Source organism: Larimichthys crocea, chromosome XIII, assembly GCF_000972845.2.
Source record: "Larimichthys crocea isolate SSNF chromosome XIII, L_crocea_2.0, whole genome shotgun sequence".
Lineage (NCBI taxonomy): Eukaryota > Metazoa > Chordata > Actinopteri > Sciaenidae > Larimichthys > Larimichthys crocea.
The window spans coordinates 26,900,383-26,924,404 of record NC_040023.1 but is presented as its reverse complement, the minus strand read 5'-3'; the positions used below and the strand labels follow the sequence as shown (position 1 = coordinate 26,924,404).

General features: G+C 41.9%; 1 protein-coding gene across 4 annotated transcripts in view; it reads right to left on the bottom strand.

Moving 5' to 3' along the window:
* Window positions 1-24,022, bottom strand: part of oxr1a (oxidation resistance 1a) — a 151,558-nt gene that overhangs the window by 17,949 nt on the left and 109,587 nt on the right. For all 4 annotated transcript variants that reach the window (XM_010740084.3, XM_019256538.2, XM_019256540.2 and 1 more), the window contains 4 exons: window positions 14,924-15,031; window positions 13,450-13,563; window positions 2,191-2,343; window positions 592-776 (listed from right to left, as the gene is read on the bottom strand). In XM_010740084.3, coding sequence (XP_010738386.3) covers window positions 592-776; window positions 2,191-2,343; window positions 13,450-13,563; window positions 14,924-15,031 — 560 coding nt within the window. The remainder of the gene's footprint in view (window positions 1-591; window positions 777-2,190; window positions 2,344-13,449; window positions 13,564-14,923; window positions 15,032-24,022) is intronic.

Here is a 24,022-nt window from a genome sequence, read left to right as displayed (position 1 = left end):
AGAGAGAGAGAGAGAGAGAGAGAGAGAGAGAGAGAGAGGGAGGGAGGGAGAGACAGAGACAGAGACAGAGACAGAGACAGAGATGGAAAGAAGGGGTGGCACAGACAATGGCCCACAGCTGGGCCTGGCACAAAAACATTTGCCAGCACAATAACTGCTCGGTAACTGCTCGGTTCCTGATACTGCGCAATATTTGTCCTCACATAAATTACTCGTCAACAACACTAAAACATTCCAAGAGAGGCAAAAAATAAACATTAAAAAAGTCTGACAAATCTGTAGGAGGAAACACAAGTGAATCCTCTGTAGGAGGTGAAGGCATATGTGTGTGTGTGTGTGTGTGTGTGTGTGGGGGGGGGCTGGTCGGCTTCTGATGTAACGTGACCATGGGTGCAGCAGAGAATGACACTGATTGCAGTGAGGTTGCTGCATTTCTGGGAGGGTTAGAGAAACACACGTGGAATGTTATGTGAAGAAAGTGTTAACTAAAAGAATTTATGTGGGAGTAAATCAGAGGTCAGTGTTTATAGCTGCATAATAATAATAATTGAAATGTCATTTCCATACAACCAAACAAAGTACATGTCTTACTCTGGCACAGCCGCTCTGATCTTGGGGTCAGTGATCTCCTTGAATATGGCGGCAGACTGCACCTCCTCCAGAGGACACATGATGCCGTACTCCTCGCACCCATGGGCCTGAACCAGGGGGTCCATCCGGTGAGGATCAAACATGATGTTGTTGGGTGTCACCAGCAACACCCCGCTCACCGCACCCTGAATCAACACAGGGAAAGAGAGTGATGAGTGACTGGCGGGATCTTTGAAAACTTTTAATATGGAAAAAAGAAATGCTTAGCATGTTTATTTACCACCAAAAGATAATTAACAGCACCTCTGCCACATACGCAACTGGAGGCCAAATCCATTTTAGACCGCAAATGTTCTAAATCAAGTACAAGTTATTGACTGCCAGCACTGACCACTTCAGTGCTTTCATTTGGTACCTGGGAGTGAATCAGCTGCGGTTCAATACCATAGATCTGTGTATGTGTGTGTGTGAGGGCAGCTTCCTGGACAGAGCAGTGTGTTAGTGTGCACACACACACTTTAGACAGGCAATGATGGACCAGCTGGGTGGAGTCTGTGTGTATATCAATGCAGGACGTCCTGGGTGCTGGCTGCCATCTTGCCTGCTCTGAATCAAACCTGAACAAACCACAGCAGAACACACCCAATCTGTGCGTGTGTGTGCGTGTGTGTGTGTGTATTATACTGTCTGCTGTATTATCTAAACTGCACATTTTATTTTTGGAACCGAACAAAAACACTTAAGATTTAAAATCTGATCTCAGTTTTACAAAAAAAGAAAAGGACTGAACGGAGATAACGAAGACGTAAACACACTTAAGATTTTGAATTTAGATAACTCAGTTTTAGGAGCTGCACACTCCCTGGTTATAGAGCATCTGAACAACATAATCAACAGAATGAAACTACAGTAAGAGGAGAGATGCTTCTCCTTGTGTTCTGGTCTGCAGGGTTATTCACATCTGCCCACACATGTGCCCCAAGTGTTTACTGCACTCTCATTTCACCCTCCTTCCTGCTTTCTTAAATCCAAAAACAAGAAACTGTAGAGAAGTTGTTTTATAAGATATCATGTGACGGATTTCAGTGTATTTCGATGTAATGACTTTCTTCAAACTGCCTTGTTTGTGTCTGCTTCAGTTAGTGAGTTCCTAAAGTTCATACGGCTGAGAACACAGTACGACAGAATTGTTGGGATTCAGGTCTGTTAAATTGGAGTACTTGATTCTTTTGCTGATTTGTTCTTGCACCTGTTGTGTTGTATTGTATTGTGTTGTTCAAGGACGCACTTCAACTTTGATAGAAATGTTGGTTATCAACAACAAGTAAACGAAAAGAAAAACTGCTTTACTGCAGAGTTTCATCATTTTTTCAGTGTGTCTAATAATTCCACACTTACGGACAATCCTTTTCAAATATATAAGTGTGTTGAGTACCTGCAGCTGCCAGCTCTGCTGTATATTTATCATCCAATTAGTTTATTCTTCAATAACCCATACAACCACGTCTTCTCTCGTTCTATTGCTCACATGTGGTCGCAGTTATGTGTGTGCCACATAACCACCAGTGTACACAGTGAATCTTTTATCCCAGGTCTTACTTTGCCATCGGTGATGTACTTGCAGTTGATCTTGAGGAACTTCTCTGTGAGGGCCTCTTCCTCCTCGGAGGTGGATGACACCACTCTGGACTGACGCAGTGCAGAGAACACTGGAGGGTGAGCGCCTTCTGGTCTGGTAGGGCCATCGGAGTCCTGGAGGTGTGATGGGTGTGGACAATGCGATAGAGAAAGAAAAAGAAACAGGACATAGACCCCTTATGTTAGTACATACTTTTATAATAGCTGATTGACAATAAGTCCAAAATCTGTGCACATCATCAGCCTGTTCCTTCCACACAGATATCTGTACGAGTGCATCATGTCCAAATCTTTAAATAGCATTCAACCAAACAGGCTAAATAATAAACACTGTCGAACAGGCATAGCATGGTTCACTTGCTGATACATGGTGCAACTAATTTGTGTCTCATTTCATCAAACTAATGCGCTCAAGTCTCTAAATGTATTATCTATATATAAACGGATATTTTCTGCACAGCGGGACAATCAGGTTAAAAAGAAACCCAAAGAGTAGCCGAATGAATGCCTCCTGTGTGCTGCCTGAGCTTCACCAGGCAATTAGATGAAAAACATTCATATGAGACTGAAGCTCTAATTACAGGGCCTTTTGTGCGACTTGATGCCTAGTTACTGTTATTTTGATTCAACATACCACTGAGTAGAGGGGTAAGGGAGGGGTGGAAACTTTTGAATGCATTAGCACTACTGGAGCACAGCTTTACAGAAAAGAACAAGCCCTGGTTCTCTGCAGCAAAAAACTGCACACTATTAATAGTTACATTGTTTATTCAGTGTAAAACAAATGGAAATATGTCATTTTCTGATAAGATCTATTTTAAATGAATTTTGATTAAAGGTTAGGATTTAGTGGCACCTAGCAGTAAAGGTGCAGATTGCAACCAAATGAATACTCTCCCATGTGTCACCTTCTCCTTCCCAGCCTGTAGGAAAAACTCTGGCTGTGAAATTCACATAAAAGGCAAAAGGCCATATCAGGATCAGTTATATTGTTTGTATTGTAGTTGTTTGTCTGTTCCGAGCTACTGTACAAAAATGGTGGTTCAAAATGACAGACTCCATGGAAGAGGACCTGCTCCCACTGTAAATATGGTAAATGGACTGTAATTACTTCCAAATCTTACACACTTTACTGTAAACTAAACTGTATTTTAAATGTGTGTTTGAAGTCATTTTGCGCCCTTTATGATTGTCTTGTTCCTCTTCGTGATCATTTTGTAGTTGTTTTGCATATCTTTGTGGTTATTTTACATCTCTTTGTAATAATTTTGCATCTTTCTCTGGTAAGTTTGTCTTTCGGTGATAGTTTTATATCTTGTGTTGTCATGTTACGCCGGCCTGCGGGCAGGTTCGTTTAGTGATCCATCTATGAAACCAACGAGCATGTGTATGGAGATGAAACTTGAAACTGTTTGTGCAGCTGAATGTAAACTGAACTGAACACATCAACTGGGAAAAGACAGTGAAAATGTCTACATACACAAGCATACTACTGGTATATTCTTTTGTGGTTATAGAGCATGCAGTAGTTCTGCAAAACATATAGTAATGATGATCAATCTAGAGTTGTAATGATAACTAGGAGAACTGTTAACAATGTTATTAAGAATCATTTACAGATATGAGAAGGATTTAAAAAATATATTTTCTCTCATATTTTCTTGTCCAAAACCTGCCAGATGCTCCGCAGCCAAGACGGAATGCAAATTATGTCTCAACTATGTTGTTCCATTATATGTTGACATATACAAAAGAAAGTGATTGTTACTGCTTCTTCATCTACTCCATGGTAACTCAGCAATCTGCTACAGATGGTGTGTCTGCTGGGCTGGAAACGTGAGGTGTGTGTGTGTGTGTACCAGTGGCCTGTTGCCATGCAATGTCTGAAAAGAGAGACGGATTGAAGTCTGTCTGGATAGCTGTCCACAGGGACAACTGTCCGACAGAGACATTTTGTAGGACGGAGCTGACTGTTGGTCTGAATGACTGAACTAAAGTGACTTGACTGTCTGCGACATTGAATGACCGTTGAAGGAGTCAGAGCGGACGAGAAGATGAGAAAAAGCGAGGGATTGGAGAAATATTGAGGAGAAAGACAAAAAAAAAAGGAGTAGAAACTGCAGCTGAAGTGACCAAAAAAGGAAAGCAGTGCAAAAAAATAAAAAGGGAGATGAAGAGAGCTAAAGGCAATGAAAGAACGATTGGAGGGAGGACAAAGAACAAAAGGGAAAAGGAGGACAGAGAGGGGTGTGTGGGAGTTATCATTGAGGGGGACTGTAAAAAGCCGGTGGAGAAGTGAAGTGAAGAGCAGTGAAGAGCTTAGAGAAGAGAGCCTGAGCCCATAACAACTGTCTGCTGTCCTCCTGACACCCACCCCCACACCTCCCCCTCTCCGTCTCCTGGCACAGTCGACAAACAGCCTGCAGCTACTGACCCACACCGACACACGGCCCAGACACTGGCAGCCAGGGAAGGCTGAGGGGGCCGGGCCAATTTGTTACAGCCAAAACAAGCTTCTCTGAACGTGGAGAGCAGAGAAGGACCAATAAATGTAAAATAAAGATCAGGAGGGGGCTGCCGAGCTGAAAACGAAGTTTGAAGAACATCCTTAAAACAAAGAGTCCCCGACCTATGAGATCATCTACTTGATGAATTTCAGAGGCCCACCTGTTAAACAGAGGACTCTGTGTAGGAACGTGTCTGTTTCAACCCGCTTGTCACCTACTTAAACTCAACACAACACACCTACACAGCCGCACTTAACGGTTCAGCTTCCCGCAGAGTCACTTCCCAATGACTCATTCAAGCTGGCCTTCTTGCTCCAGAGGTTAAATATGAAAAGAGGAGCAGCCTTTTTCCTGCCACCATCCTAAAAATTTTTTAAGTTAACACTGACTAGAACACACCTGGAGTAGAAACACACACACACACACACACACACACACACACACACACACACAGTTCACATGTGCAGCATGCACCTGGGTTAGAAATGAGCCGCTCCAGATGTCAAAACATGTCCTCCCTCATAGAGACGCATAATAAACACTGTCGCCTATTCCCTCTCATTAAATCTGGCACTTTTGAGAAATGGGTGTTATGTGTTGATAACAAAATAACACCCGTCACATCCCACACAGTCCACATGAGAGGAGACTTGGAAGACATGCTTGCTGTCCATCAGCTGAGAGCTGCAGCTCATAAGGAAACAATGTGACGGGTAGTGATTTCTTCTAATACAATGCCAAATGTTCACTTGCACAAAGCAATGACTGTTCGAATTGTGTTTGTACGTTATGTTGCTGTGTGGGCTGAAATCAGAGCAAATACAGTGAAAAGAGTAAAAAAGATTAACTTGCTATGTTTAACTGGCTGCCAATAGGAGCATATTGTCAGAATCTGACAATCTGTCCTTTTGTTCATCTTTCAATGTGAAAAAAACAAACCATGGCTCACTATCTCGATAGTTTTCCACCAAGTGATCCATGGGACCTGACGGAGATGTTGTCATGATCATTTATTCTCCTCAGACAGACTCTGTGCCAGTCACACTACGTCAGCGAATCATCACCTGATCCGAATCTCCAATCACATCTCGCACAGGTCAAGCTGCCAGCTCCTCTCTGTTCCCCACGGTTCCTCCCCGACTACCTGTGCAGCTCGCTCCTTCCTGCTCCACGCTGATATTGGCTGCCTGTGCCGCCTTCTCTCTCCAACACCTCCAGCTGCCTGCTTTCTTACAAACAATACATTGTTAATTACTGCATATCGGCTGGTGGTTTGTCGACCTGGCCCCTTCTCAGTTCACTGCACTCCAGGTGGAGTTTCTAGCATGCTGCTGTAACCTTTTATACAACAATACTTAAACCTTCATGAAAGACATGAATTTTATTTGCCTTTTTGAGCATGGCTCTTGCATGGCTCACTGGATGAATCCTTGGACATTTGATACAGACAGTTATTGTTGGTCATGTTAAAGGACATTGCACAGAGTACACCCCCCATTATAATGCATTTAATGTACTATTGTATTCACTGAATTGAATTCACTCCGTTATTTTAAACTTATGCACAACTGGAAGTTCCTTTTTGGTGCCCAAGTGTACAACAACTTGGTAAAAACACTATACCTACATAGTATTAGCATGGTTGCATTGTCAATGGGAGCATGATAGCTCATAACAGTGCTGTGCCTCATACAGTAGAACTGGTATAGCTCTAAACTAAGTCTTGAATGAAAATGACAGTGTAAGCTTGTGTTTGTATTTCATTTCAGTTATCATACTGTCTGTGCGCTAACTGACCTAAAAGGACCGCAGAAACAAAAATCACTTTACTTGATGAATGCTCTGGCACATTTTGTCTTTATTGCACACTGAATTATCTAGCCGTTTACCCTGCTAATGCTTGAGCAATTTTCACTCGGGCTTTTTTCATACAGTGACACTTTACTGTACTGTAAGTCAATGCTAAACTGAACTGTAATGTGTCGCGCCTTTATTTCTCAGTTGTTAACTGGCCCGCTGACGGAGATTACATAACACAACAACATACACAACATACTGCACGCTGACTGGACTTAGGCTCATGATGGTATTGTTGATACTGAGCGATATGAAAATGACAGGAAGTCTTTGCGAAACTTTAAAGAGTGGGCTGTGTTCTCTGTGAGCTGTGAATCAGACTCTGTTTGGTACAGTGGTATACATACAGCTGGCAGATCAATACCGTTTTAGGCTAGGGAGGTTAGGCAGTCTGCCACAGCCACCTCACATATTTCAAGTGAATATTGCTTTTCCGGGCTGCTGCTTTCTTTTCACTACTAAAATCCTCTAATATATGACCAGTGTTTGTCCCGCACTGGCCTCTAAGCCATCCAATATTTTTGCAGCTGGTGCTGGAGTGTACTGTGAGGGATGATTCTGAACTCGCCCGTTTCTTTATTATGAAGAACTTCATACAGACTTTTCATTTAAACTGCTAAAGCCCACAGGTAAGGTAAGGTAACAGACAGTCATCTTAGAAGAAGGGTGACGAGCTAACAAAACCTCACTCTATAATGAAGAAAACTAGACTCCATTTGACCTCGTTTGAGTTGAGAGGAGACTTGTCAGTTTCCTGATGTGACCGGATTCCAGTCAGAGCCTTGGAAACAGGATTTTTTCAGTCCGCGTGACATCAAAGCGAGACAAGGAGCACAGTGGCAGCATAGTGGCCTGGCTGCTGCACTGAAATCCATCCAAGATGAAAGAGCTGCTGTGCTGGCCTTAGACTATAAGTAACCGCTGAGATGAAGGGAGGGAAGGGGAAGGTAGGATGGAAAAGTATTGAAATGGACATACAGGAGTAGAAAAGTTGGCCCGAGAAAAGAAGCCGGGAGCTCGTCTCTGAGGGTTTTAGGAGGAGGTGGATGGGGTATCACAGTAATCTACTCTATAGGAAGCTGCGAGGAGCTTTGACACTCATGGTGGGGGACAGGAGATGGGTGTAACAGTGTTAGATGACAGCTGTGGTGGGGCTACGGAAATCAATATCCTTTTAGTTTCCAACCAATATTTCTCTCAGTTAAAAGCAGAAGAGGAAAAAAAAATCCGGAGGCTGTGGCTCCGATGAAATATGGATTCTACCCAGGCTGTAGCACGGCAGAATGACAGAGGGATATATTGTAAGTATGAGGTGATATATCAATAAAAAGACATTCTGTAATAGTTCATATAAATCAAATCATGTCATTTCTTTAACAAATCTAGCAAAATTCCTGTGGTATGTTAGAAATACTTGCATTTCTCTCTATGTAATGATAAAGCTTTCAGAGAGGAACTCTGCAGGTGCCACCCAGCTTTGACCTTGACAGTGACACATGGTGCAATCAAAAATCAATCCACAGCCCCATCTTGTGGGCATGGCCGTGTTCTGCAAGAGAGAGCACACAATGGTTGGGATTCATCAACCGTCAGTAGTCATTGAGTGCAGCCTGTTCTGTTGTCAGAATTATCTGAAATTCCAGCCTGAGGCCGAGATGACATGCTGATGAGCTGATATGCTGAATCTGTCATGCTAAAATACAAAAAAGGCTGGTCTGGACTTAATAATTAATATAAGCTAACCCACAAGATTCTCACTAAAACATAGTAGGCTTAGGAGATGACGTGTTCAACATGAGTGAGATCATCACAAACACACCTATGTGGCACCAGATATATAGGTAATAAAAACTGGCACGACTCCCTCCTCTACTAATTTTAGATCCATGCCACAGTGGAAGAGGAAGGACGGAAGGAGGGAAGCGAAAAGAGGTGCCAAAAGAGGAAGGGACAGAGAAGGTCACAGTAGTAGCTGTGCCACCAAAGAAAGCGGGTGTGTGTGTGCTCGCGTGTGTGTGCGTCTGTGCGTACGTGTGTTAGCAGTACGAGGGTCTGGATAGGACAAAGAGGACGTGCCTGCCCACACAGATGACCAGAGAGCAAGTACGCCAGCGTGCCGGCGGCTGCCAAATAATCCAACGACAGCAAGACCGCCAGCCGGAAAGTCAGCCAGCTACCCATGCACGCACGGGCACACAAACACACACACGGACACACAAACACACACACACACACACAGCCAACCATCCATGCCTGCAAGATGTGTTACTTTTTGTTGCCAATACCAGCAGGCCAGCAGGCAGACCGAGAGCATGAAGACACTCAGAGCTGCCTTAAGCTCAAAGAAACATGGCTTCATAGTGAAAAACGGTTACCATGCTAACTAAAGGCTGGGCAGTGTATCAATGAATGTGATGGATTCATAGTACACATTCACTTTGATACTCTAGAGAATCTTGATTTGACAATTTGGAAATTGAAGGATATACTGTATATTCAGTCAGAGAAGTTTAATAGCTTCACTAGTTTTATTAACTACAGGAAAAATACAGCCGACCTAAACCTCATCTTTCTTCAAGTAGCCTACAAAATGATGTCGACGAGCACTTTCCCAATTACGTCACTTCAGAACCTGACAAATGAGATGTTTGTTTGAAGTCATTTAAGACAAGCATGAAGAACAGACTCGTGTGAATCAATATCTGAAGACACCTTAGATGATGTTTATACAACGTACACAAGTGCTAGGCAGTGTTTAATCCAATTTAAGGCGTTACGCAGGTTAAACTATTCTAAACAAAACCACGACAGCATCTTCCCTGGAGGAGGTGTCTGCACAATGTGAAAATCTGGATTCTGTTGAAGGCACTTTAAGATGAGACCATGAAACTTTTGAAGAAAAAGAACAAATGAAAAGTTGAATTCATAAGAAATAAAATGCCCCCATAATGAATTTAACACATGCATGAGTTGGTCTGTTTGTTAGCAAAGCTATGTATTGCTCTTCTGCTGTTTAGCATTTATCATGATTCTGTTAACCTCTGGTCACAGTTATCCATGTTCAGCAGAAGTTACATATAGTAGATCTAAAATATAACTTTTCCTGTTCTAAGCTGGTTATCTATTGCGGTGGTACCAGAAGCAGACAAAGATTTTTGACATGTCAGGGACAGTAATCCCCGAGAGGGATCCACAAAGAGAGTGTTCAAAGGGTCCCCAGCCCATTTGAAAGCCCCTTGTCTGCAGGTACCTGCGGTGGCAGCACCTTTTTTTATCTTTGCTAAATGTGTCATTGTGTCATTAGTGTACTTTTCTTTTAACTTATTATGTCAGTTTGAACACTCTACAGTATGTAAAAGTGTTACTAATTTTATGGAAAACTATTAAAGAGTCAATAAAAAGCATATAACAAATACATATGATTTGACTTTTGATGTAATCACAGCACAAATTAGATGCTGGTAATATGCAGCAGTGAAAAATCTCTGTTTCGTTTAATGGCTTTGATGATTTGTCAGGCCATTTGAACATCTAATAGGCTTTTCAAACATCTGGTGCTCGATCGAAGTCTTTTTATATCCAAAAGTAAAAGAGAAGGGTCTGAAAGTAGTTCCTCGTCAGAGCACTCGTCTTCATCAGGGCTATACTAGCTATTTACTGCTCGCGTTGCTATTACTGCACACCTCGCAGAAACATTTATTTGGATAATATCCTCATTGAGATGTGCGTGCCGAGCACCAAAATAGGCTTGTAATTAAAAGATACCGGGGATGGGGGAGAAAAAATAGATAAAAGAAGCCGAGTGGAGTTATTAAAGTTCTTTCCTGTGGTTTAAAAAAACCAAACGGCACCTGGATGCCGCTTTCTTCTGTAAGACTACCAAATGCCACACACAGGAAGAGAGAGATAGGAGTGTGCAGGCACACACACACACACAAACATGCAGAGTTGACAGATACAGACACACACTTTCACACACAGACAGATAAACACACACACACACAAACGCCTCCACAAACACATACAGAGTTGGCACATCGGGTGAGGTAATGTTCCCTCCCTTCTGCCTTCCAAGCACACTTCCTCTGCTTGGAATAATTGCTGCCTGGCTGCTTGTCTGGGAGGGTGAGCTGCTCCGTTCGTTAGTTGCTCTAAATATCAGACACGCCATCACTTTTTAAGGCTTAATTTCTCTGCAGTCACAGCCCTTCTTTCTGATCCTCACCCGCCGAGAGCCGGAGAATATGCTCCTGTTCTCGCAGGCATGACCTAAATAGATAAGCAGTAAATGAACGGGGCCTTTTCTTTTGGCAGCCGTGGAGAAATTTGTGGACAGACAGATGAGAGCAGACGGGAAAAAAAAAGAAAAGAAAGAGGGACGCTTGTGGTGGGTGGGTGTCTGAATGCAAGCTGGAGCAGCAGTGACAGTGATTGCGATGGAGATGGCGGTATCCATGTTCTGTCAAAAGCGGAAAAACAAGACATCCCGTTTCTATGGAGACCAGCAAACAGTCATATTTCTTAAGGGAATACTGGGCTTCCTGCGGTGCTTAGTGATTGGCTCATTCAGATGCTGCAGACATGATACCTGAAGGAGATGGCTCATACTGCAGGTCTTAGAGCTGTGAGGACAGGATGTGCACGGCTCAATGGACCAGTCACCTCACACACAAACAATATGCCTCTAACCTCCAGCTTGTCTGTTTCTTGTGCGACACTGATTGAAGCTGAGAGGGACAAGTGGGAAAAATGCGATGTGGTGTAAATAATTATGAGGATTTAACCAAACAATAGGTGGAGCTGGAATTAAAGGGATATTGTGTACCCTGTGTAAATACATCTGGCCACGTTCAAAACTAAATCTTCATGTAAAGAATGAATCAAGTCAAAATTGCTCTCAGCTAATTAAGATCCAAGCGTTAGCAGAGACTAATCGCTAACTTCACATGCGCGCTTTGTTCTGTAAACGTTCTAGAAAGTGAACTCATAATCGGCTTCATGTTTGAAAAAAAAAACAAAACAACAACAAGCTGCACAAAAGTTGCTCTGGCAATCTGCGTCTTGCTCCATAGGTCAATGTGAATATAAAGCAGCTTAATTAATGGATACAGCACGCACATAAAGCACAAGGTCTCAGCCTTTCTATACCTATAATGTAAACATGCTAAAGCAGATACGTTTAAAGAGTATGCATGTTTTGGTGCTGCCTTCATTTCACATTGACGGATATAAGAAAATTACATATTACATAAATAAGCCAGATGAGCATGTAGAAAGGGTAGGAGCTGTTTTTAAAAATGTGTTTTATTGTATGATAAGACAAGATTATTTTTCTGTTGATTAGTGTCATAACTTCCTAAATACACCGACTCTAAATTATTCTTTTTATACCCTGAGGTACATGCTATCTTAGAGCTCCTTTTCAAACCTTAGTTTGGACAGTGTTGTCCTACATGGTTAGATTTTTTGCTGTACCCTCTTTTAGTTATGTAGGTTGTTTGTTAAGACTGTAATCTGAGGGGAGAGAGTACGACACCGGAGACCTTTGGAAAAGTCAACAGCAGAACCAGGTTATTGGCAAGAAAAGCGAATAAACATGATAAAAGAAGTCCTTGTTTTCAGCTGTGCTGACTGCTCGGCCTGAGAAAAACACTGAGCAAACTAGAGATCTCTAAGAACACGTTAGTCAAGGCTGAGTTGGGTTTGAAACCGAGAGTGCATGTTGAAAATATACTTTTAAAAACTGTGATTGTTATTTTAATAATTTTTAAAGATGATCAAATTATGGCTAATGGAAACACAATACCACACAATCATCCTAATTATAGCTTCTTTACAACATTTTTTTGATGGAAACAGATTTATTGGTGTTGGTTTGTTGGTGGTATGATGACCTCTACATCCTTGCATCAAAGACTACAAAGGGAGTAAATCTGGCGCTTCATTGTGTCATTGACATTTTTGTAGTTGTGTGTGATTTAATGTCCGTCACTGCTCTGCAGTCTAACATCCTGTTTTTATGCTTTTAAAAGCACAGTGGAGAGAACGTACATGTCCTCTGGCTTAATGCACTTGAAGAAATCATTTCACAGCCTCACAAAAGAAGTGCAGCTGCCACAGAGTGAACAACAGAAAAATAAAGAGCAATTATTGTGAAGCAGCACGTATGTCCTTGCTTTTGACTATATGAGAAACACAGTGAACACACACACACACACGCACACGACTTCCTGTTCTGTCCTTGGAAAATACAAGGCAGGGTTTATTGTCTGACCCATCCTTGGAGGTTATGGGCACCTCTTGTTGTTGCTCTGTCCCTGACAGCATGACACATCATCCCAAATGTTCACCTTTAGGCTGAAAATAAACAGAGTTTTAAAATGTGACAGTAATGGTTGAAGGATAAGTTGGTGTTTGTGGATGGCATGTGTGTGTATATGGTGGTGATAGACAGTGTGTGTGTGTATGAACTCTATGTATGTGAACCACTGTGTATGATAATCAGGCACCTTCAGTTTCTGTTGTAGATGCTTAAATTAGGACGCAGTGCAAACTGGTCACCTGCCCCAATAACTGGAAACCTCCAGAGATTTTATTATTATTTTTTTCTATTGATCACGGTAAACTATCTGACCAAATTTAAAGAAAACAATGTTCCCTCAAACAATTGAAATGTTTTTCCTCTTCCTTTCAGATACATGGGTGATAAACATGCCTGCTGTAATGTTTACCAGGCTTTTGCATATTTCCTAAAGTTCTTGATTCTACCTATAAATAGCACTATAGTGGTAAGGTTAATATACTTGGATGTTTTTTGAGTGTGTGTGTGTGTGCATCAGAGGTGTGGTCAACATACCGTCACCTTCTCTAAATCAGCTTCTGAGGAGGTGGGAGACAGGGGGCTGATGGGACTGAGGGAAGGGGAGCTTCCGACACTGGAGACGTACTCGGGATCAGGAACGTACAGAACCTGCAAACACAATCCATGTCTGTATTTACACAGGCACTGCCTTTGTGCAAACACGCACCGCATGCACACACACAGGGAGCAATAAAAGAGACACATATTTCCCATACACAGAGAAACCACAAGTGTACAATGGCAAACAACATGAAATCGTGTGGCATGGACTCGTGCTATTCACTAGGATAAATACAGAAAGGGGAAAGTGAGTGTGGGTTAATCAACATGTCAGAATTAGCAGTAATGGGAACATGGTGTCTGGTGGTTTTTATATAGTTAGAACACATGCAGTGAATGCATTAGTTTTCCATGCTTACATTAAGTTTTAGTTTTATCTGTTGTGTAATTAAGAAGGAGATGGCTGTTAAAGGGATTGTTTGACCTTTTGGGAATCACACTCATTTACTTTGGTGCTGCAAGTCAAATTGTCACTGCTTGGCTTGAAGTTGGGAGATAGGATATCAATCTAATCACAGCTTTAGGGTCAACTAAATGAGCTGTTTATTTGCAGTGTAGCTTCTGCTTCAGCCGTGAAAGGAGTGGAGGAATGATGCTTCAGTAAAGTGCTCTCAACACCTCACGGATTGGACACAGCTCAACTCGGCATTGTTTGCCAAGAGCTGAGATGGGGGATGCCAACGGGATTGGCGTGCGCGCCTCGTCTCCATTCGTCTGGATGTCTTCTTGGCGCCAAGTAAATACAAAATATCGTTTTTTGGATGTGTGTCACTTTCCCCCATTAAAACAAAAAAACTAATTTAGATTTGGGTCGACTGATGAAAACTGAAAAGACTAACACGACAGCCAGGGAGGCTGGCAGTGTGTTTAGCGTGCTAAAGTTGGGTAGCTTGTGTCATGTTGTCGGAACTAAAGCATCTTTGAGAGAATTTAAGGATCACACATATTATTATACCTTTTTAGAAACAAAATAGGTCCTTGCAATGAATTGCATCCTAATAGGACAAGTGACACTGTAATTAGCAGGCAATTAAGTGGGGATGCAGATAGTAGGGACGGGAACAGTGACTCAGCAAATTGCTCTGAGAAAGTAGGAGGATAAACACATGCAGCATGTAATGTCCCCCCCCCCCAAAAAAAAANTCCCCCCCCCCCCCCCCCCCAAAAAAAAAAACAACATAAAAACATCCATCTCCAGTTTTTCCACTTAAATTCCCACATGTACTGCGGAAAATGTTTAGTGACTATGAGATCAAGGCAAGCCATTGAGAATGCATAATGAAGTGTCAAAAACAGCTATTACGAGATCGAGCGGTGGGTTAGGTGCTGTAGATATGAGGTAGCTGTGGGACAGTGATGAAGTGATGCAGCTGAATATATCAGTGAGTGCGTGCACGGCGGTTCACACCTGGCCAGGCACCACTGCTCTGGAGAACAGCTTGTTCAGCTGAACCAGCTCGTTGGGTGTGGTGTCAAACTTGAGCGCAATGCTGTTCAACGTGTCCCGCGATTCCACCTGGACCACAAGACAAGAGAGAGGACACAAAAATCACACTCCTGCTTCTGTTTAGGGCATTTTCCATTAAGCTGTACAGGGAAGATGTGGAAAGATGATGAAAGACGGAGAGAGAAAGGATGAAAAAGTGTGCAGTTATTACTTTAGAAGGTTTTAATGTTGCTTGATTTTTGTATGTTAAGATTTTGGGATGTTATGCAAATGAAATCTGTCAGCTGTTGACCAGAAATAGATTCCCACAGGAAGCAATGTTGCTGGTATAAATATGAACTGACATGAATGTCAGCAGCAGTCTTGTGTTATTCTTGTGAACCACTTGTTTTTCAATTTAAAAAGATCGGAGGACTCTTTCATGTTCACAAAGTCTGTGGGAACAACTCTGTATTAAAATGTTTTTTATCATCATTGACTAATCTCTCAATTTTTTGATTAATCATTTTGTCTAAAAAGCACCAGACAATCATGCAAAAAGCCTTTCATAATTTCCCCACTTCCAAGGTGATGTCTTCAAATTGACCATTCGCTAAACCCCCAAACAGTGACTGTTCAATCATAGCTTAGTAACCGTAACCAGTCATAGCAGGCCTGTGCATGGGGCTGTACTGACCAGGGGAGAAAGTGTAATGTAGGGTAGAGAACGTGTTTGTGTCTGCTCTGGTGTGAACTGCAACTGTAGTAACTGAGCGTTACTTCAAACGCCAAAGCCCCTTTCACGACTTCACTGTAGCCACTGTCATGGAGGTACTACGTCGACGTTGTCAGCTATAGATGACAATATCCGCCAGGTGAAGTTGTCATTTATTTTAAAAATGTAGCTGTTGTCCTCCTTGTTTTTAAAGTACCCACAGTTTAAAACCGGTTTTGGGTGGTAAATCTGCTACCATTTTCATGCAAAATGTGTTATATGCAGCGTGAGAATAGAAACCTTACAGGTGGAGCAACAGTAAGGGGTGAGGCTTAGCAAACATTTTATTTACATCAATATAAAGCTTTCATTTGAGGAGCTCCACCAAAATGATCGACATATTTGCTAAATCAATAACTTCAGCATATTCTAAAATGAAAATAAACAAAGACAATAGAAAATAGACAAGCTGATTTACTAGCTGATCTATGAAGCTGAATCTTGACAAAGCAAACCAGCCATATTGTGCATAAGTGTACAAAAAGCAAAAGCAGACTTAACACTTCATGTCGGTCGGGGTTTATTGTATCACACAGGCTGCTGCTGTAGCTACATCCTGTGCTCAGCTGCTGTATCCTGCAGTTTGACACAGGTGCATTTGCTTGTCTCCACCAGTTAAAATCCATACAACAGAGATGTGCTCCACGTGTCTGAACTAGTTAAGCATCTAACATGCCCGGTGGGAGTTTCTACTTTCCAAATAAGGATGACAACCATGTCACAAAGCGCCTGTGTGTATGTGAGGAAGATGGCATGAGCGGAAAAACAGTGTGCTCAGGGGAGAGAACCCCCCAAAAACCAGACAGGCAAGGCCGACTTTGAGCTGTGTATAATTAGGACAGGATAATGGCACTGTGTGTTTTAGTGCAACAGTCATGGGACTGCCTCCGTGTTCTCAGCATGTGTGTGTGTGCAAACAGCCCTGCAAAAAAAAACAGCTTCTTAAAATTCTTGACATGACAGATTGTTTCCAGCAGGATGTTCATGCACAGACAGACAGACAGACAGACAGACAGACAGACAGACAGCTGAGAAAGGGGAACTAAGACAGACACTAGCTGGAACATTAGTAACACAGAATCATTGTGTGTGTATGAGGCAGACACACATGACACGATCAGGATCAGGATCATGTCAACACACAACAACGAGGGGAAGAAGCAGAAAATTCACAAACTCAGAAGCTGTTAGCAACCAGTGACTGTTTTCACAGTAAACATTGACAGTGTCGTGCACCAACTCAAGCTCCAAAGACAGATCTTTATGTTTTCAGGTAGCAACTGAGAGTCCTAGTAAAATATTAGAAGCTTTCAGGCAGCATTTCAGGAGACTAAATCCTCAGTAAACTCAGAAACAGAGATAAAGAGCACATGGGAAGCTCTAAGGAATCAATATTCCAAATATTTGAAATATATAAAGTGCCCTTGATTTAGCAAGAACAGTGGAGCCATTAGGGATCATCTCCAGAATCTGTGCCTCAGAGAGGCAAACGAATAAAGCAGCACGAATATTCAAAATGTATTATTTAGCCTGTGAGCATGAGCAGCTTTCTGAGGACAGGATGGGTTGGGGACAGGAGTAATGTAGCTGTGGACCAGTTTGTGGTTAAATGAAGCCAGAGGGAATGAGATAGGAGTGACAACATTAGGTGATATTCAGTTAAACAATCTTAAGTATTAAAAACACAAATCTGTAAAATATCAGCATACTTTGATATATTTATTCTCAGTTGAAGAGTCCATAAAAACACTGCGGTGGTGTATGCGCTGGACATTTTAACTTGCTGGAACCCCACAGAAAACTCTGAGACATGCAGACTGTGTCCAGCACAAATCCATTTCACATCAACATCAGCCTTTCTTACCAAATATAGATGTCATTTTAAAAATGATTAATGATTATGGTCATTTAAATTGGCTAAAAATCAAATTAATTCAGGCAAATACCCATCCATAATGAGGTTATGGCTTGAAGCAACATCACGTTAGTCAACCAGAGGACCAACGTCTCTGGGAAAGCCCGCTTTCTAATGATGGCAGAAATCCAGCAGAGAGCTAGTAAAGTACTAATCACTATGAAAGCACAGTCACTGTACACAATAACACTGCTGTGTCACATGTTATGGTTTGAGGGGACAGCTCTTTAGATTTTGGAGCTGAAATGTCTTGTGATGTTGATCACTTGCTTGTTGTGCAATTAAAAAGTATCACTAAAGTTTTGAAATCTAGAAATCTCAGCAGCTGATAAAATAATGTGTCATTGTTATTGATGAACAGGTCATTTATTACACATTTCTTCCTGTCCTGTTAATCTAGACTGGGCTATGATGACTGAATTTGCTACAGTTGGACAGATCTGAACTGAGAGTGTTAAACCAAGGACCAGATTGCAGGCTACACTGGGTTTAGATGCCCTAGTCTCTCGGGGGAACAAACTAATCAGATCCCAGGTCCCGGTCACGCTGCTGGGATACAGTCTCACTGACTCAGCAATGTGTGCAACTTTGTTTGGACAACAATGTACAAGGCAGAGCAGGGATGCAGTGTGCAGTATGTATTGGGTGGGTAGGCTGTGCTGGCCTAATAGTGAGCAGAACTACACTGCAGAGGACGACAGGATGACTTTTCTAGGCTCCTAGCTGGTTGAAAACCAGAGGCAAACCTTGAGGCCTCCAGATGCCCTCCAACATCGCCACAGAGAAGTGGAAAATGACACAATAATTCACATGTCGACATTATTACTATTACTATTTTCGCCCCATCGAAGGGTCAAAGTTGAAAAGCACAATAACATTTTATTCAGATAATCAAATAATCCAGCTTGATTAAATGTTAATTTGATCGTTCTCTAGAAACAAATCAAATTAGAAGACGTCCTTCCGATTTCAAAATGATATTTGATACCTATAGATTTTCACTGCTTGTTCATGAGGCCACATTTAATTCAATCAAAAGTTGAGATTAAGTTAAACAGAGGTTGCATAGCAACCAAGGCAGTGAGGCCATGGACAAAGCTCATGGACTCATGACTGTCAGGGTTAGGAATGTGATGTCATTCTTAACAAGTAAGAATGCAACCAGTAAGAATGCAACCAGTACTATTGTAGTACCCAAGATCATTGTTGTTCTTGAGACCAGTCTCAAGAACACTTTATTAAGGTCGCCATCTGGTCTCAGAATCAACCATGTTTCTTCTTCCTCAGTACAAGACCGCAAATGTGGATATTACTACAGTGCCTGTGCAATGTGAATGAAATGCAATGTTAAGAAAGTTATCGTGGGAAACTGGAGTAGAAGCTGTGGCTGTCTGAAAGTTGGTCTCTAACTCCCTAGTTCTTCTCCAGATTTGGTCTCAACTTGGTCTCAACACATCAAAGTCTTGTCTCTGGTCTTGGTCTTCATTTTAGGTGATCTTGACTACAACACTGGATGCGACGATTTCAGATTTCAGGAAAACACTGGTTGATTTATTTGCAGTAAGGAAAATGAGAATGTCCCATATGAAGGTGTTACACCCTTGAGGGTATTACTGTATGTGCTGTTTGGGGAGTGTTAAATGTATAAATAGCGCAATTCTCCTTTTCCTGCTTTGTTGCTGTGAGTTTATGTTGTATGCAAAGATTAACTCTTAACTCAACGCCTCCTCAATGATTAAAAGAGACAGAATTTTAAATTACGGTTCAGCGTGAAATCAGTTAATCACTACATCCCGAGACACATTCCATATGAGCACTATCAGGAGAGGACGACCACAGATAGGCAACGTCATCAGCTATTATTTAGAAAGGACTGTAGATCTGATGTTTCAGTCTGTTCAGTACATGTTAATTTGTAGCTGACTACCTATTTTACAGCAGCACTTGTCCATATTATATCATGAGCAGTGCTTAAGTACTAAATTAACAAATTCTCTAACACCCTGGGGATACCATCAACAACAACATTCCACAGTTCGGTTTGTATAACTGCACTCAATTGTAAGTGTCACAAGCGTGTTCAGGTTTTTCCACTTAGGTTTAACCTGTCAACATGCTGTGAAACTCAAATATAACTCAGAAAGAAAACTATGATAATTGACAGGTATCCAGGTCAGGATATCAGTCAGTAAAACAGAAAATTTGGCTGAGTAAAGGTAGGCTGAATTGAAAGTCCGATAACGGTCATGCATGGTCAAGTATTAACAGCTTGACAGCCAAAAACCAGCAAACCAAACTGGGTTTATCCTCAACTGTTGAGGCTGCTCAGTTTATACAGGTATGACACAGACTGAGTTGTTGAGAATTCAAAGACATGTAAGCTGGTTTCTTTATGTTGCATGTACACGTCATATACAGAAAAAGATCAAACCCTAGAGTCAATACAAGGTTGCACATCAACACACTCACCAATCTCAGATCTGGTTGGATTTAAGCTGGTCAAATCAGGAAATGCAGTCCACAGGAGAAAAAAAGTGTGGTGACAAAAACTAGAAAATACCTTGGTACCTTTCACCATAGTGACTAAGAGGAAACGGCAAAGCAAAGCCACAGGAGACATAAGGAGGATGTGGCGACAGTTAAGTGTTCCATCTCAACCAGCTCCTCTTAACGGCGTCGTTAACAAGTGTGCTTAGACATCCTATGACGGTATCAAGGTCCCCCATGATTTGCCATCTCATGAGCTGTGTAAAGGGAGCCGTACTGTTCATTCAGACAACAGCGTGTCAGCTTGATAAATGTCCCGTCTCACAGCGGGCGTCACAGAGATCAGCCGCAGTGTGGCAAAGTCTCTGTGACTCAATACAATGACACACACAAACACAGACTAGCTGTGTATTTACAACACGGCCATGAATGGCAGCATAATAAGTACGGCTAAGCATTCAAAATCATTACTGGGGTGTGTGCATTCAATCATCCCATCCTATCCTTTTGGATGATGTCGTTGGTACATGGATGTCATTTTAAGATTGAAAAGTCGTGCTTTTTGTTTAGTTAGGAACATAAAGAGTTAATAATCAGCAGGGCTCCTACAGTGTCAGAGCCTTTCATCCAGGCGGCTTCAGCACAGAGCATCGATTCTCCCTAGGTGCTATTTGCTACCGTCTCATCTATGAACTATTTATTTTTAGCTTTATAGCTCCTCTGTTGCGCAGTACAAAAGCCAGCCTATATGACATTCAGGTCTACAGGACATTTACAGCTGCTAAAACACTGTTTTTTATGTGGCTTTCTTCAGCATTCTGCAATATAAACTCACATATTTGGCTTATATGGAAGAAACCTCTGCTTTTTGCTCCACAAACTGGATATTTAAAGCTTAACGTGGCCTATGACAGCTGTTGGCTCTTGTTTCAAATAGCTGCTCTGGTAGTTCTTATATCAGGAGCTCAGCCAATCAATACGGGTAAAAATATCTGGTGTTCAATGAAGTAAACAAAGCAAAGCCAGGTGGTGGGCTGATTTTGGCACCAAATGTGGTGTAATAATAGCATGATTCAAGTTTGCTTTTTAAGCTTAATTAATCACTCCATCCACATAGGAAAGCAACACGGCTAGCTTTAAACGTCACAGAAGCACCAGGACACCACTAAAACGACACATGTATATGTGACTTCACAGAACCTAAGAGGCGCAGCCATTGATTGTACTGTAAGAGGAGCTATCGCTAACTTAATTAAGCGACAAAGGACAGGGGACATGCAAATGTGACCCACTGATAAAGACCTGTTATTGACACTTTGACAGACGAACGAGGGAAGGGGGGAAAGAGAAAGAGAGAGTGTAATCACAATCAGTATCATAGCCACTAATGACAGGTGCACCCCTATCGTCTTATCCTCCGGATCAATAATACCCATTATTCATCTCAAACTGGGGATGAATAATTAAGCTTCTTCCTTTTAGGGTGACATTCGTCCTTTTGAGCAGAAGGGTAGAGGAAAGCTGTGGCAGCCATCTTGAGAGTGACTGACATCTAGCTAATGGTCACCTTGTTGAACATAAGAGGACGCACAGATTCAACAAAAGGCAGTGGGACCGGACAGCCAAAGACTAATAGCTCCATTAAAGAGTCCGCTGGCATCTTTGTAGGAACATTAAGTATGGAACGTGAGAGCAAATCTATGAGTGCTACTGCAAAAAGGTCGACCAAGAGAATAAGATGCAATCTCAGAGCTTCAGATTATTAAGCAGAAAGGTGTTTAAAAGTAACCTTTCACAGGTGGTGGCTGTTCCACAGACCTGTTTCTGCTCTGAGGCCTCCTCGGATTTTCTGTGAAAAATGTGAAAATGAGTCACAAAGAGGAAAAAAAAACAATGAATCCACTGCGTCGTCACCAAACAAGGAATAAAACTCAACAGCGTACGGTTTAATCACCCATAATGCCATATCAAAGCAGCTATCGCTTCTCATTTTATAATGAAGGATGAAGCCCAGCTTTAGCATGACAGTTGCCATGGTGACTTTGTCGTTACTATCCTAATGGCATGTCTATTGTGTGCAACTACACCCTTGCTGATCGTTTGCAGACCTAAATTTAGACCCTCTATAAGTGACAGGGGAGAAAGTCACATTATTCCGACCTTTTCAAGGAGACACAGAGCAAGTTTGCTGTCTCACTTTCAAGCTGTGATGGATCCCTCTGTGTGCCAGGCTCTGACCTCCTGCTTCAGCCTTTCCACTAATTTATCAACACATTCAGGGATCTAACGCTAGACTATTTATTGAGCGAGACTCATGACTCTGTTTTTTTTATTTTTTTTTATTTTTTATTAAACACCAAAGATATACAATCCTCGCTTATTTTTCAAGTACCAAATAATGGTATTTCACTTCCTACAAATACCTTTGACAGAGCGTAGAGACTGACTCTGGCTCTGTGATGCATGTTTACCAGATAACAGCCAAAGTGCCTTTTTTTGAAGTCTGGCTGACTAACAAAATAAATATTGATACAGCTTATAAGAATCTAAAAATGACAGACTTGCTAACGGCATTTGATCCTTTTTCTTGGTTTTATGGAGACAATTGGGCGCAGTGAGATTATACCGAGGGGACGACTTTTTAAAGAGTCACTGTCACAGTGACGCACTCTAGCTCAAATCCTGAATAAGTGTGGATGCTTTTGAGATGCTGATTGTGAATAATGATGGATGACAATAAAATAAGTTATTTATCACCTGCAAGTGAAAATACAACTGAAGCAGTGCTACAACCTCTGTAGCATCACTTTTAATAACTTTAAGCAAGAATCACAGGCTTCAACATTAAAACAACCGAACATGGCGCATGTTCAGTGCTGACATCTGGACGGTGTATTAGTCTCTTCTTCTACTCATTCACCTCCATCTTCTCCATATGCATTCCCCTCTATCCCCTCCTTCATCTCTTTTCACAGCATCATCTACACACCCCTCCAATCCCATCATCCAATGACTTGGTCCCCTACTCTCAGAGAGGGAGCTGTGAACGAGCTCAAACAGTGGGATCTCCTCTGCTACCCAGCGGTGAATAATGCAATCAGAGATTCAGAGAAGCACTGATTGTCAGGAGGGTGCGGAGTTAAAGGCTGCAGCTGATGTGTGTGTCTCTCTCTGTGTGGACACTCACACACACGCACTCATATGGTGAACGGTGTATGACTCATCTAACGTCCCCAAGTCCTCTAATTCCCACCGTGGCTCGTTTAAGCCCAGCATAAATCCATTCAACCTGCAGACTGGTGACACTGAGAGACCATGGCTCTGTCATTATCACACATTATTTTCATGACATGTTGACATGTCACACTGCAGTTCATATACAGCACAGTAGAATTTATAGAGATTAACTGTGTGGAGACAGGTTGTTAGCCGAGGACTGAACCTAAATGTATATTTTTGGGACAGACCGAAATGTGCCAGCAGCTCTAAGTGAGTCATGCTTTTGCCATTTCCTGCCATTTTCATTGAACTTCCTGCTTGGCTCCTTGTGTTTTTGCAACACTTTGAGAGATTTTGTCTTGTTTTGCTGAAAGAATAAAGAGGCTTTGTAGAAAAAGCATGTCTGTCAATGTATTGAATCAAGACTCTATAGCCATACTAGCAGCTCTGTGAGGCCGTGCTTTGGCACAGCAGTGTTGTAAGCCATAACAATGGCAATGCTAACATGCTGAGCACGCAAAGGCTGATGGGAATGTTATTCATTTTGCAGGTATTTGTTCATAAATTAAAGTACTGGACAAAGATTTTGACCTGATTATGGTGTTTGAAGAGAGGTCAGGGGGTTGCCAAAGTTATTACAATTATTCAAATGTGAATAAATGTGAAATTTCATGCTAATCTAGCT